This window comes from Protopterus annectens, chromosome 8.part1, assembly GCF_019279795.1.
Source record: "Protopterus annectens isolate FY-2018-M chromosome 8.part1, PAN1.0, whole genome shotgun sequence".
NCBI lineage: Eukaryota > Metazoa > Chordata > Ceratodontiformes > Protopteridae > Protopterus > Protopterus annectens.
Window position 1 is genome coordinate 373,289,033 of NC_056742.1, and position 15,078 is coordinate 373,304,110.

Genomic DNA, 15,078 nt, shown 5'->3' on the forward strand with positions numbered 1-15,078 from the left:
TAGACCGAGGTGGAAAGTTTCAAAGCCCCCATGCTGAAGGATAACACTCTCCAAGCTGCAAAATCCTTTACTAATGCATTCTATGGGCAGCTACAAGAATGCATGGATCGTGCCATCCCAAGCAAAACCAAGACTCACTCCTCCAAGAAAAGGAAACCAGTCTGGTTGACTCCTGCCATAAACAAGCTATACAATAAGAAGGAGGAAACTAGTACAGAAAAGAGTAAAATCCCAAGAAGGGAAGACATCCCTGATCAGTATCAGCAAGAAACTACGATCCCTCATAAAATCATCCAAGGCCAGCTTTGAAAGAAAAATTGCCAAGGACGCTAAAGATAACCACAAGGCATTCTTTAGCTATGTCAAGAATCTAAGTGGCAATGCTCAGGTCTGCTCAGAGTTAGTGCAGAATGGCACAAAATACACTGAACCGACTGATATCGCCAACATCCTGGCAGACAGGTTCAGTGCAAACTTCACTCCCCTCTCACCCCCAAAAGAGCCCATAACCACCACCAGAAGAATGAAGAATGTAGAGTCCCTGAAATCACAGACACTCAGGTTAAAACAGCCCTCTCCAAAGCCAAAAACGTAGCATCAATGGGACCAGACGGTGTCCCAGGCTGTGTCCTACATGAGCTCAAAGACGAACTATCCCCTGACCTAAACACACTGTTCAAACTCAGCCTCTCCACGGGCTACATAACCATAGAGTGGCGCACAGCAATGGTTATTCCACTCCACAAAGGTGGAACCACAACAGACCCTGGGAACTATCACCCTATAAGCCAGACTAGCTTGGTCTGCAAGGCTATGGAGCGCATCATCATGGAACTCATTAACAGAGACATTGGGAACCTCCAAACACTGGACCCTACCCAGTTTGGCTTTGTTAAGGGCAAATCATGCCTACTAAACCTGGTGGACTTCTTTGAGACAGTTACCAAGGCTATAGATGAGGGAAAGGTGGTACACACAGCCTACCTAGACCTCGCTAAGGCCTTCAACACCATTCCCCATTCTGGTATTATAGACAAGCTCACCAGCCTGAACATAAACCCCTATGTCACAAGATGGGTTGCCAACTGGCTCACGGACAGAACCCACATGGTGAGAGTTGCAGGAGCTAGGTCCGACTCTAAACCGGTTACAAGTGGCATTCCCCAGGGCTCAGTCCTAGGACCCCTTCTGTTCGGCATATACGTCTCAGAGGTACAGGCAGGAGGACTATGGCTGACCAAGTTCACAGATGACTGCAAACTAGGGGCTATAATTGACTCTCCGGCTGACACAGACATCCTCCAAAAGGGTCTTATTGAGACAGATACCTGGTGTCAAAATCATGGCCTCAAGCTAAATGCCAAAAAGTGCATAGTCATCCCCTTTGGAAAAAACAAAGTACCCACAAACTACCACATAAGTGGTAGTCCCCTAAATAGGGAAGACGTAATAAGGGATCTGGGGACCCAAGTAGATAGTAATCTCACCTTTGATAATCACATTGCCAAAGTGGTTAGAAAATCCCTTTACGTGGCCCACATAATCACAAAAGGTTCACATCCAGATCAAAAGAGGTCATTGTGCCCCTCTACTCATCACTCATCAGACCCATCATAGAGTACAATGCCCCATTTGGGATGTACCTTACAAGACATCTGCAACAGCTGGAAAGACCACAGAAGTACCTCACCAAGAGGATCACTGGCCTCAAACAGATGCCCTATGCAGCTCAACTGAAGAAACTCTAGTTGTACTCGGTTGTATACTGCCTACTCAGAGGTGATCTCTGCCTAACATACAAGGCCATGTCCAGCCCAGAATTGATGGGCATGCTCCACCTAAAGAAAACCTTATCCCCTCAAGCCACACGCTCTAGGGAAGTAAACCTCACCACAACAATAAATAGGACGTGCTGGAGGGATAGATTCCTGTCCCAGAGACTTCCCATACTTTGGAACAAGATCCCAATCTACATTAGGCAGAGCTCCTCGCTAACACTCTTCAGAAGAAACCTTGACGAGTGGATGGGAAACAGAAAGTTTACCTCGGGGATCACTTCAGTGGCTCTGCTGGACAGAGGCACAGGGAACTAATCTAAGGGGGCGACGAAAGCCAACACATTCTGGCTAGGCTTATAGATGCCTTTGGGCAGATAGCCTAGTACCAACCTATAAACCTATATAAGATGATAGTGAGTGACACCAATCCCATTATATGTCAATGGAATGGGAATACACCACTACTTCCTTTTGTCTAGCATGACTCATATAATGCAGACTTGAAATGGATTATGGGAAACAGAAAGGCTTGAAGGAAAACAAGATCATGCTGATATGTCAAGCTGAATTGACAGCCATTTTGCAGAAAACATATTGAAAGAAGCAGATTCTATAAGATTTTGAGGTATTAAAACAGCTCTGAAAACAAAACAGAGAAAAAAATACAGATTTTTAGTTCTAATGTGGAGTTTTCCTTTAATTGTTTAGATTTGACTGTCCCTACTAAAACCAAATATAAAGGTAACAAAGCACCCTGGTGGTCTACCAGTACAAATAAGGTCTATAATGAGAAAACAAAATATCTGCAGTCCTGGTAACAAATCTAATTTCTACATGAAAAACAATGTGTCAAAAAATATTAGCAATGAAATAAAAGAAGATCAAAGGAAAACTTGAACTGAAACTAGCACCAAAAGGGAAGGATAACTTGTTTTGCTACATTAGGACATTAAAATATAACACCCAAAAGTGTAGTAAACTGGTCCAAAATGGAACCACCTACTCTGACTTAAAAGGCATAGTTAATAGTCTAGCAGATAGATTCAATGCCAACCTTACTGAAAACACACTCACTGAAACTCCACAAATCTCTGAATCTGCCACATACCCTAAGATAATAAAAGATGATGCCAAACTGTGTTATCTAAAACCAAAAATACTACTTCCATGGGTCCAGGCAGTTTATACGGTTACCCAATAAATAGCTCCAAACGTGCCTTGCTGGAACCCTTCCAGAACTTGTTTAACCTAACCTTAACCATGGGATATGTCCTAGAAGCATGGAAAACTACCTTTGAAATGCCCTTTCACTAGGGTGGTCCTTCAACAGACCCCATTAACTATAAAGTCATTAGCCTAACTAGTTTAAATTGCATGGCTATAGAAAATATCTGATTTCATGAACAATGAAAAAAAACACCTTGTTCAACTTGGTTACCAGCAGTTTATGTTTCTTTAGGAATGATCATGTCTGATCAGTTTAATAAACTTCTTAGAGAAGGTCACAGAGGGAGCAGATAGTGATCATTCTGTTCAAACAGCCTATCTAGATCTGGCCAAAGCAAATGACACACTCTCCCATGATAATAGTGTAAATAAACAAAGTGCACTAAATATTGACCCTTACACGGTCAGGTGGATAACAAACTGGCTAAAAGACAGAACACACATTGTTAGGGTAGCAGCAGGTGCCATCTTAGATAGCAGAAAAAGGTAGTTACAACAAGTGGTGTATCTCAGGACTCAATGCTTAGACCTCTCCTTTTGCATTCACTCCTCTGACCACTAAGCCATAGACACAGATCCATACCTATGACTATCCAAGCTTGCCCATGACTGCAAGCTGGGTGTTATAGTCAATCAGCCCTCAAATACCAGTTCATCCCAGCAAGAACTCTCACTAAACATTGATGAATGGAAAAAAGGTTAAAATAAATGGAAACATTTGCAGAATTGTTACATTTGGTAAACAAATATTTCCTTCAGAGCTAATGTTTGCATACTGGATATTGATCTACAGGTCTGGTAAAGGAATGGAGAAGTTTTTTTTTTGTCAGGAAACATAAAATTGTATTGATAGGAGAATTTAATCTATCAGATGTAGACTGGTGAATTCCTGCAACAAAATTCAGAGAAATAATGAAATAGCAGAGGTATTAGATAAAGAGGAATTCACTCAGCAGAACAGTAAGCTATAGGGAAGGGCAAATCACTACAGATCATACTTGGTAAGAATGAGTGGTTCTGAGACAAATAAAAACACTCCTGGCTAACAGCAATTGTACAGGAGTCTAGATTATCATGGGCAGAGGTGGATGACAAACAAGCAAAGAAATCCAAGATGTTGAACTATAGATGAGTAAACCATATTAACGTATGAAACATTTCTGAGGGTTCCCTATTGTAATTCTGAGCCTTACACCTATAAGTCTCAGAAATACAAAAAGAAATAGTGAAACTACAGGAGAACAGCAGATATCAAAAAACATTGTTCTCCTTTAAAGATGCTTTGTGCAGGGGTGAAAGCACCCCTACCCACCCCTATTGTGAAACTGCAGGATAAGAATCGATATGTGTTTGAAGACATGTCATAATTGTCCCAGACTGATTCAGTTTTACAATTAAGTTACACTGGAACTTGACAAATGAAACCCACACAGACTTGTATACATTGATTTTAGTAGAGCCTTTGAAGCAGTCTTTTTCAGGAAACTAGTTGGCAAATTGCTGGGACTTGGAGTAGGACAGAAGATGACTAAATAGGGAGAAGGGTGTCTGGCTACCAGAAAACAAATTGTAAGTAATAGGGTTACCAACAAAAATAAAAGTACTACATATAGTTCCACAGAGGCCAGTCCTGGGATAAATACATTTTGGCATCTTCATACCAGACTTTGTAAAGTGTGCTGAGAACAGCAACAGCTTATTTGCATATGGCACTGTAATCAGAGGAAAAGTGGAAGCAGAAGGCCTTCAAAGGGACCTGAGGAGACTGGCAAACCTGGATGAGAGGTGACATCTAAGCTGTAAAGTGTTTCATGTATGCTCTAGTCATCACAAAGTGGAGTATTAGCTGGATAGAGAATCGCTAGAAAGCACATATTAGTAAAACACCTTGGTATGGTATTAGTGGCAAAATCAAATTAGCAGGTACACAGTAGGACTGTAGGAATGGAAGAGCAGCTCTACACATTGAGGGTATTAGAGCTAAATCAATTTTCACTGCAGGAAAGGCAGGGGCAGGGAGGAAGGATGTGGATTCAGAAGATACTTAGGGAGCAACGTAATGGAAACCAGCTCAACATGAAGAAGACAAAGCAGGAACTGGCACGCCTACAACATTATGGAAACAAAGTTTAGCTTAGAAAGAATTTTTACTCAGAAAGAGTTGTGGATAAATGGAAAAGTGGAAGAATAAAACCATAGAGTCCTTCAAGAAGGAATGGAAGGGGTGTTGGGATGAGAAGGTGCATCATAATAGCTATACAGACAGCAAAGGCTAAGTAGGTAATTTGTTTTTCCACCATCTCACTTTTGTAATGTAATGTAATGTATTGTAAGTGGAGAGGGCTCTAGAAGACTGGAAGGGAGATAGATTTACAAGTCTACAATGGTGAGATTCTAGAGCACATTAAAAAGTAAGCAATTTTAAAGGAATGCAAGAAAGCATATTTTAGTCTCAAATATAATGAGATTTTAAAAAAAGAGGAGGGTTGATGTTCTCTTTTTTTAGCAAAGCTGTGAACCCTCTAACTCTACTCCAGACATCCTTGCCTGTAAAATAAACATGTTTTATGAACTACATTTAATGCATTTAAAGGCAGCATAGCTTCATTATGAGGAATATTGCATCATACACCCTTTTCAAGAAATGAGTGGACTACATATTGTAGAAGGACATTCTCTATTTTAATAATGCAACTGGATACAGTCCCAATGAAAGATATCTGACCAAGCTGCATAGTCTCTATATGGGGTAGAAAACACTGTAGGTGCATGATTTGCTTTAGACCTAGCTGAAAGCCACAAAAACAAAGGTTGTGGTTAATGAAATGTGGAAGACAGAAGACTATTCTGCTCCTGGGTGCCTGTGGCCAGTGTGTTTTCATATCTTCAATACTTACAGTCCAGGGCTACTGTAAGTGAGGGTGGACTTGTTTATGAATAAGGTCTGCAACATGTTTTATGTTCAAGGAAGGAAATAAAATAAAAATAAAGAACTAACACAAAGTAGAAGACGTATCCAAGGCATGGCAGTTGAAGTTCTTTCTTCTGGAAACCCACAAAATCCAAGGAGCATTGGTAGAATGATCTCATAATAATTCTAGACTTTAGACCTGAAGACATTTCTGTAAGTGCTGGTATTATTTAAAAACAGCAGTGGCATAACCCTGCCTGCATTACCGCAGCTGCCATAAAGGTAGATCTGTGATGCTGGTATTTACCTTCATTTGGTCGACTAATACAAATATCTACATCCTGAAGGTAAACTAATCTACACTGAAAATGGAAATGCTGACTTCCTAATAATCATGCACCAAGGTTCCTTCTCAGGGCATGAAAATATTACCTAAAAGAAAAAAACATAAACAACACCCCCCCAGCCCTCCATACCCTCACTAATTATATATACTAATTCCAACATCACACAATCCCTGGAGAAAAGGGAATATTCCCCTACTCAGGGATTACTGATCTTGCACACCTGTCGACTATCTGTATAGTCGACCAAATGTAGTTGATTAAAGATGACTAAATATAGTCAAATAAACAGATGTCAAAACAACGAAACTCTCTGTCCACCAAACCAACAGTACCTGATGCTGGACAACTTCGCCTTTTGAGTCCTTGGGAAAGTTAGTGCTAAGCTGAGAATAGGTAATGAGAGTCATTAGCACAGAATATCTTAACGTCTCATTATGTCTTCCTAGTTCAGGATGACACCCTGACATTCAGTACCTTAGTGCTGCAACGTACTGAATTCGGTGCACTCCACCCCCTGGGACAATGTCACTTCCAGGGTAAAGAAAACAGGCCAGTTTGAGGTAGTGGGAGCAAGATGGCAGAAACTCTATTCTGGTACTCTGTCCTTTTTGGCATTATTCCTGAGTTTGCAGAACATCCCTAATTTTCTTATATTTTTGCCCTGTCCCTCATGTAATTTTTGATTTTCTGATTAATTATTGAGGATTGCACTCAGTCAGACATTATAGTTTTATACTTCCTATTATACAGAACTGTTCATAAAATCCATGTTGATGCAAAATCCGTATGTCTATTAACGTTTAGGTGAAGTAGAGTAATATTTAATATGAGCCCATGATTTGAGGACTTTATCCTCCTAATTCATTTCATCTTCTTAAAAGTGGTACTGTTTTCTGAAGATGTAAAAAGAGACTGTAATATGATTAATGCAGCAGCTATTTTCTTGGATCTATATTAAATCAGCGAATGCTTAAAAAAGCCAATGCTGATTTATCGACCCCATGTAAAAGAAAGCTTACAATCCAGAACACTTAGAACAGCGATTTTTTTCCCATGGAAAAAAAATCGCTGTTCCACAAAAATAAATAAATAAATAAATAATTTAAAGTATCACATAAAGTGGGGTACTTCACCCCCCAAACCCCCCCCTACTTAAATATAATAACTCCAAGATTGCACTACAGTGAGGAAAATGGCAAAGTAAAAGAATTAGTAATTCCCAGGGAAAGAAATCGCTTATATGCTGTTCTCTATTCTGCTGTTTTGTGCTTTTAAGTTTGATCAAGATGCAAAGGAATGCATCTTCGATTATATAATAGGAACCCATTTTCTTGTAGCTCAAGTCTGTATATTAACATTTGGTGTGTTTCAGCCATCAGTTGAAAACACAATAACACTAATATATCATTTGATATGACCATTTCTTTTCAAACAAGTTCAGTGTCCTAGGATGCAATGATAGCAAATGTGCAGTTGAATAGCAGTGAACCAGGAATATCATGCATGAGCACCCTACAGCAGCAGCAGGTTAATATATATCACCCCATAATTTCATTATAATATTTGAGATGACTAGCACCTTAAATACTAAGTCTCTGGTATTCAGGCCGACTGAGGGCTTCCTGCAGGCAGATAACCCATGTGTGATGACTGCAACAGTGAAACACGAAGAACATCTACATCTGTGCAAATAGTATGCGTTTGATGCAGCCTAATAAATTAAAATGACACCTTATGTGTCTCTTCTTACCTACAAGGCCAGCCATCACCTGAACTGTAATAAATAGAGAGGTATACATTTATATACTTGGGATCATCCATTAATGTCAGCTAGGAAGGTATCTAAAGGTTAACGTTTAACATTTCCCTTCTAATGCCTAGAGAATAAGTCATGTTTAGACATAACAATGGTCTTATGTTGGGTCTATACAGTAGCTGGTTACTCACAATAATATCATCATTTAACAAGCCTGGAGGTCAGCTTTGTATCTGCAGGCACACGTAGGCTCAATTCATTTTCCACCCCTGGGCCCTTAAAGCAAACACCTAAAGGTTAGTGTACTTTTCTCTGATCAAGTATTGTTGTTACTATTATTATTATTATTATTATTATTATTATTATTATTATTATTATTATATTGTCGTTAGGTTCATTCATTATTCATTTCATTCATTATTTTACTGTACACTTTCCACTTCAGGATTGAAAACATAAAGAAGCTACCCCCTCACATAGTGGGCATAAGGTAGATAGGCAGAATAGCTAGCTAATCCTAGGTAGGATATAATTCTGTTGCAGGATACACACACACACACACACACACACACACACACACACACACACACACACACACACACATGTACTCACACACACACACACACACACACACACACACACACACACACACACACACACACACACACACACACACACACACACACACACACACACACACACACACACACACACACACAGCACAGGAACATGCATGCATACACACACACACACACACACACAGACAAAGCGAGTTTGAAGGATTGAGAGTTTATCTGTTGCATGTGTTTGGGTTACCTCTTTTTCATCTTTAAATCCTTCATAGTAATGGAGTTGGCATTTATAAGCAATGCAATACCCATTTACTTCAAAAATGGAGAAATAATGTAAGGCTAAACTAACGAGATTAGTTAGGCAAGTTATTTTCACACAGCACTGCCATTTGCATTTTGTGCACTCCCCATTTAGTTCAGTCATTATATAATGATCACTAACACTTGAGTGATATGCTGAAGAAGATGAAGTAGGATACGTAGGACTTCCTAAGGCCTTAAACTGCATATACATCTACTAACCAGTGGTTTCACACCAGTTACATTTCAGTTTTAGATATATACTAATTCTCTTATAAGCATGTATGAAACAATTTTGAATATGCTTTTTGAGAAAATAATTCTACGTAATATCTGCCATTTGCATATAGAGATTATTTTAGAAAAGAAATGGTCTCTTCTCTGAAAATAATACATTATTTTATCCTCAACAGCATTTTCATTATTATAATAATGTTATGATTGAGAAATGCATGTACTGAGAATATGGGTCATCTACTGATTTAGCATTACTACGTGTTCTATTTATTTGCAGGAATCCAGCTCCAAACCCAGTAGATGAAGCTGGATTTTTCTCATTTGCAACATTTTCATGGCTTAATTCACTGATGCTCAAAGGGTACAAGGATGAACTGAATTTTGAGACCTTCCCTCCACTGTCTCAATATGATGCTTCTGAAATAAATGCAAAAAGGTATGCTATTTCATGTTTATTTAATGGTGTACAGTAGTACAGTATGCAGAAACATTACAATGTGGAATCAGTTACAAATACTGACATTGTTTTTTCCCTCTTGGGGTGCAGTTAATATACTCCGAACCCCCATATACCAAGTTTGTGTGTCATCACTCCAGTTAACATTTGATCTCCAATCTCAGAAGACAAATTTATTGTTTGGTCCCCTCAGACCTCATTCTACAGGCCTGGCCCCGAGTGCCCTGTGTCCACACCAGGTCTCCTAGCCATCCTCCTATCCCTGACCTTATCCCAGTATTGCTGGGGCTGGACGTGGATCCTAAGAGCAACCTGGGGACTTAGACATCTGTGTTTCCATGCAGGTAGGATCTTAAATGAAATATTAACAAGGAAAGAAAGATACTGGATGATTAAGCTAGGACTTTTATTTTATCTGTGGTTAAATGAACATTAGTAATTTTTAGTCTATTAATATGTGTATTTATATATTAATTAAAGTTTTGGTCACTGTAAAATGATTTTTTGCACAGCTGTATATATGTGATGTCATTTCTTTTGGCAGTATACTTTTGTACTGCAGAAGGTATGGTTGAGCCAAAATCAGCCTATGTGCCTTCCTTTGTGTGTACATGAAATAAATGTTACATCTTATGGAAGTTTTTGCTGACATTTGTCTGGTGACTTTCTTGAAATACACCATACAATTTGTTTCACGGGCTGATAGTGTGCACTTCATTTTCCGTTTTGTTTGTGTATTGTTGGAGATGCTGGTTGGCACCTTTCTTATATACACACACACACACACATATATATATATATATATATATATATATATATATATATATATATATATATATATATATATAGTATGGATCCTTATTACAAGAATGAAAGTTCACTACTTCGAACTTGTAATAGGAAGCCTCACTTCTGCGAAAGTTCACTTTAACGAAAGTCAACTTTTGCGTAAGTGCACTTCACCGAAAACACCACAGCACAGTGGAGGACATAAAAAAAACAAGCTATGTCCTCCACTATGGTGCAATAAGTCACAGACCTTAGGGTAAGGAGATAGTTAGTAAAGCTATCCCCTTACCCTAACCCATGCCCTAACCCTAAGGTTCGTGATTATTGCACCATAGTGGAGGACATTGCTACGTCCTTCACTGCGCTGCAGTCGTCACGGACCTTAGGGTTAGGGCACAGGTCATGGTAAGGGGATAGCCCTATGAGCTATCGCCTTGCTATGACCATGCCCTAACCCTAAGGTCCGTGAGTACTGCACGGAAGTTCAGTACAACACCTATTCATTGTACTGAACTTCACGTAAGTGCACTTTTGATTAAGTGCACTTTCGCTGCAGTGAGCATTCCACAAACTATTTCAAATTAGTGAAAATTCGATCTAGTGTATGAAACCCGTATATATATATATATATATATATATATATATATATAGATATATATATATATATATATATATATATATATATATATATAGATATACATATATATGGGTTTATGTGAGATTACCGAAATCTCAGTAGACCGACATTCAGAACACTGAGCCGAAAAGCACAAAGTTTCACATCAGCGAAAGTTCACATTACCAACCTCCAAATACCCGACACTCCAAGCTGAGCGGAACAGGAGATCATCTCATGTGCACATTGTAGTGCGATTTTGGAGTTGGTATCTTTAAGTAGCAGGGAGGGTTGGGGGTGTAGCCCCCTATGGGGGTCATAGGGGGTGTAGCCCCCTTGCAATAACATTAAAATGAAATGTTGCTGTCATTAGGCAACTCACTGAATACAATACTGCTTTTGGCATGTATCAGCTTGGAGTGTCTGGCATTCGAGGTCAGTAATGTGAAGTTTTGCTGATGTGAAACTTTGTGCTTTTCACCTCAGTGTTCTGAATGTCAGTCTACTGAAATGTTGGTAATCTCATTCATATATATATATATATATATATATATATATATATATATATATATACACACACACACACACACACACATATATATATATATATGGGTTCACTATATAATTTCGAAATACTAAAATCACGAATTTCAGTATTTCGAAATTATAATACCGAAAACCCGGAATCCCGAAAATAAAAAAAAACGCAAAATTCAAACACGCACCTACACTACGCAAACACATAACATCCCCCCACAACCACACACACTAACTTAAACTATGTATATGCAAGAGGGCATGCCCTCCTGCACCCCCGATGTGGTGGGCTGTGGCCCCACACCTCCCCTTCTTATATATTCTAACTCCGAGATCGCACAACCAGCTACACACATTTTACACTCCCTCGCACACACACTAACACACTTACATCCCAAACAGCACACACACATACACAAACAAACATCACACCACTCACTCTCCAAAACAACAGAAGCGCTAATTCAAAGTCAACATACTTCAAGACTTTGAATTTCCCACTTCTGCTGCTTCGGGATTCCCGGTTTTCGGAATTATAATTTTGAAATAATGAAATTCATGATTTTAGTATTTCGAAATTATATAGTGAACCCATATATATATATATATATATATATATATATATATATATATATATATATATATATATATATATATATATATATATATATATATATATATATATATTTACATATACATTTATTGTTGGAATTTACATTATGGATTTCAACATGCTACTTGCTGGTCCGGTTTCTGACAAAGATGATGTTGAATTGTTTGTTGAAGTGACATTCATAAAAATAAAAGATTCAGGTACTGATATAATACATGTCAACAGTATCCAAGTAATTTTTGGTTCTTTGAGCACTGTAGAAAAAATTTAGACTTTTTAGTGTTATACAGTAGTGGGTTATGAAAGGGATACTTATCACAACTTTAGTAACTTTTGTTATAACATTGTTCAGGTTTTGATTTTTGTAAAGCCTGAAAGTAATCATGGGAGTACCATAAAGAAGTTGGGGAGGAGATAAGTAGTGACCAGCGTAGCTTTAGTTGCGTCAGTGAGACAGGTTTTGACTCTATAAAGCATCCCTAGTTTTTATTGAGCTTTTCTTATGCAATTTTGCATTTGCAGGTCACATTTAAGATTATCATCCACTATCATTCATAATAATTTGCTATGAGAAGTAATTATAATAGTTGTTTTATCAAATGAGAGGACTTAAAATTTTCTTTTTTATGAGAGAGAGATTTGGGAAAAATGAGCAGGAGTCGTGAGTTACAAAGCCATGTTTCAGTGTCTGTAAAAGCTTCCTGAGTAATTTTTTGGAGGTATGCCACATTTTTAGATGTACAAACAAGTGTGGCGTCATCTGTGTACTGCATTAGGGAGACCTGTTGTGTGGATGTTTGGAGGGTGCTGGTGAGAATGTTAAAGAGGAGGAAGGGACCAGGGACAGAGCCTTGTGGTACACTAGTGGTGACTGGGAGGTGTGCAGAAAGGGTGGAATGTAACTTTATGATTGATACCTATTGAATAGGTAGCTTTTGTAACATAGACGTGTGGGCTGAGAGAGACCTATTGAGGACATTTGAAGTAGAAGTTTGCTGTGATAAGCTATGTCGAAGGCATTAGATAAGTCTAGAAATAAGGAGGAGACTAGTTTGTCATTATCTCTAGCTTTATTGACAGTATTTATACAGGTTAGAAGGGCAGTGATAGTACTATGGTAAGGATGGAAGCCATGTTGTGTGGGGGATTGGAGGTTTTCTTAGCAATTGTTTTTGAATACATTTTACAAATAGTTTGGAGAGGGGGGGTAGGATTGGTATAGGTCCAAAGTTAGTAATATCTGTTGAATTTCCTCCTTTGTCCAGAGGGATAAGGTGTTACTTTTTATAAAGACAGGGAATGTGGGATTCCTAGATTGACCTTTTTATAAAGAATGAGACAGGATAGGCAATGTTTGGCTGCTACCTTAAAGTTCTCACTTAAAAAGTCATCAGCTGAAGTACAGCATGGTTTGAGTTTGTATACGATAGTTTTATATAGGATGTGGACACAGGTTTGAATGTAAAAGTAGATGTGATATGTGGCTGTTGGGCAGGGTTAGGATTAGATGTTGGGGAATCCTTGGTTAGAGAAGCTATATTATCTATGAAATAAGAGTTGAATCGTTTGCGGTTTTAAGTGGTGAGTTATTGTGAAGGGGGTTAGGGTTACATTTTTTGGCTGGGATGCGACATTTCTTTAATGGCTGTCCAGATTATTTTAAGATTGTGTTTACTGTTTTGAAAGTTATTATATTATATATTTTGCCATCATTTATTTACTTTTAGTGTGATTGCAAGACTTTCTGAAATTTACAAAATTGTGCTGTTTTAAGTTTTTGCCGTTCTTTGCATGCTTTTTTTCTATCCTGTATCAACATACTACTCTTTTTAGATAGACAAATTGCAGTATTTGTTTTCAGTCTCTTCCTTCTAGAAGGTACAAGGCTATTTATGATGTTCAGGAAAGTTGTACTGAATTCATTTACAGCATCATCTGGCGGGAGGATTTTTAGGAAGTTCCAGTTAACAGGGTTGTAACAAACATTTCTGAGTTAAACTTGGAAAGGTTGTGTGTTGTTTTATAAGCATGCTGTTTAATTGTATGTGTGAGATACCTGCTTGTATAGATTGGGAGATGATAACTGAGATTGTCAGACATCCTATCTGTGGTGGTGTATTTGTGTGGGTCTGATACTAGGTTTCAGTCTAATAGGGAATTTGATGTCTTGCTATAATGTGTGGGGCTATTAATTAATTCTGTGAAACCAAATAGGTTCATGCTAGATGTATGGGAGTTAGACTTTATGTCCAACCAATAAATACATCTTTGTATTGGAAACTGTTTCATGAGAACTCATTACAAGCCAACAAATGCCATCCCAAGTATATTATTAATAATATTCCAAAATCTGTTTTATAGAATTAGAAACTTTGATCAGAGAAACAGGAATTTAAAAATCAGCTGGATGATCTCACCCATAGGTTTTTAACTGGGGGTTATGATCAAAGAAATATTTATAAGATACTTAACTCTATTTATAATGTCACTAGTAAGGATTTGTCAATATATAAACCTTCAGTCATTAGAATGGATTATTTATTTGGCTGCCTGCACATGCTCTGCTTTTTATTTGGGTCAACCTTCAAAATGTTTTAAGTTCTGCATTAAAGAGCATTTAAGTGACATAAGATGTCAAAAATCTAATAATGCACTGTTTAAACATACCCTCAAATACCCTACAGCTAAATTTAGGTTCATTGGGATTGATAAATTATTATACGAGATGTCTAATAAACTTGGATGGCATTAAATATTAACAAGGAAGGAAAGACACTAGATGATTTTGTTAGGAGCTTTATTGTATCCAGGGTTTAATGAACACTAGTAACTTTTAGTCTATTAGTATACATATTTATATACTAATTAAGGTTTTGGTCACTTTAAAAGGGTTTTTCAGAGCTTAATATGTGTGATGATATTTCTTTATGCAGTATAC

General features: G+C 38.0%; 1 protein-coding gene across 1 annotated transcript in view; it reads left to right on the forward strand.

The window, feature by feature from the left end:
• ABCC12 (ATP binding cassette subfamily C member 12) overlaps window positions 1-15,078 on the forward strand; it is a 1,155,696-nt gene that overhangs the window by 320,961 nt on the left and 819,657 nt on the right. The window contains exon 4 of the mRNA XM_044081948.1: window positions 9,406-9,564. Within this exon, the coding sequence (XP_043937883.1) occupies window positions 9,406-9,564 (159 nt within the window). The remainder of the gene's footprint in view (window positions 1-9,405; window positions 9,565-15,078) is intronic.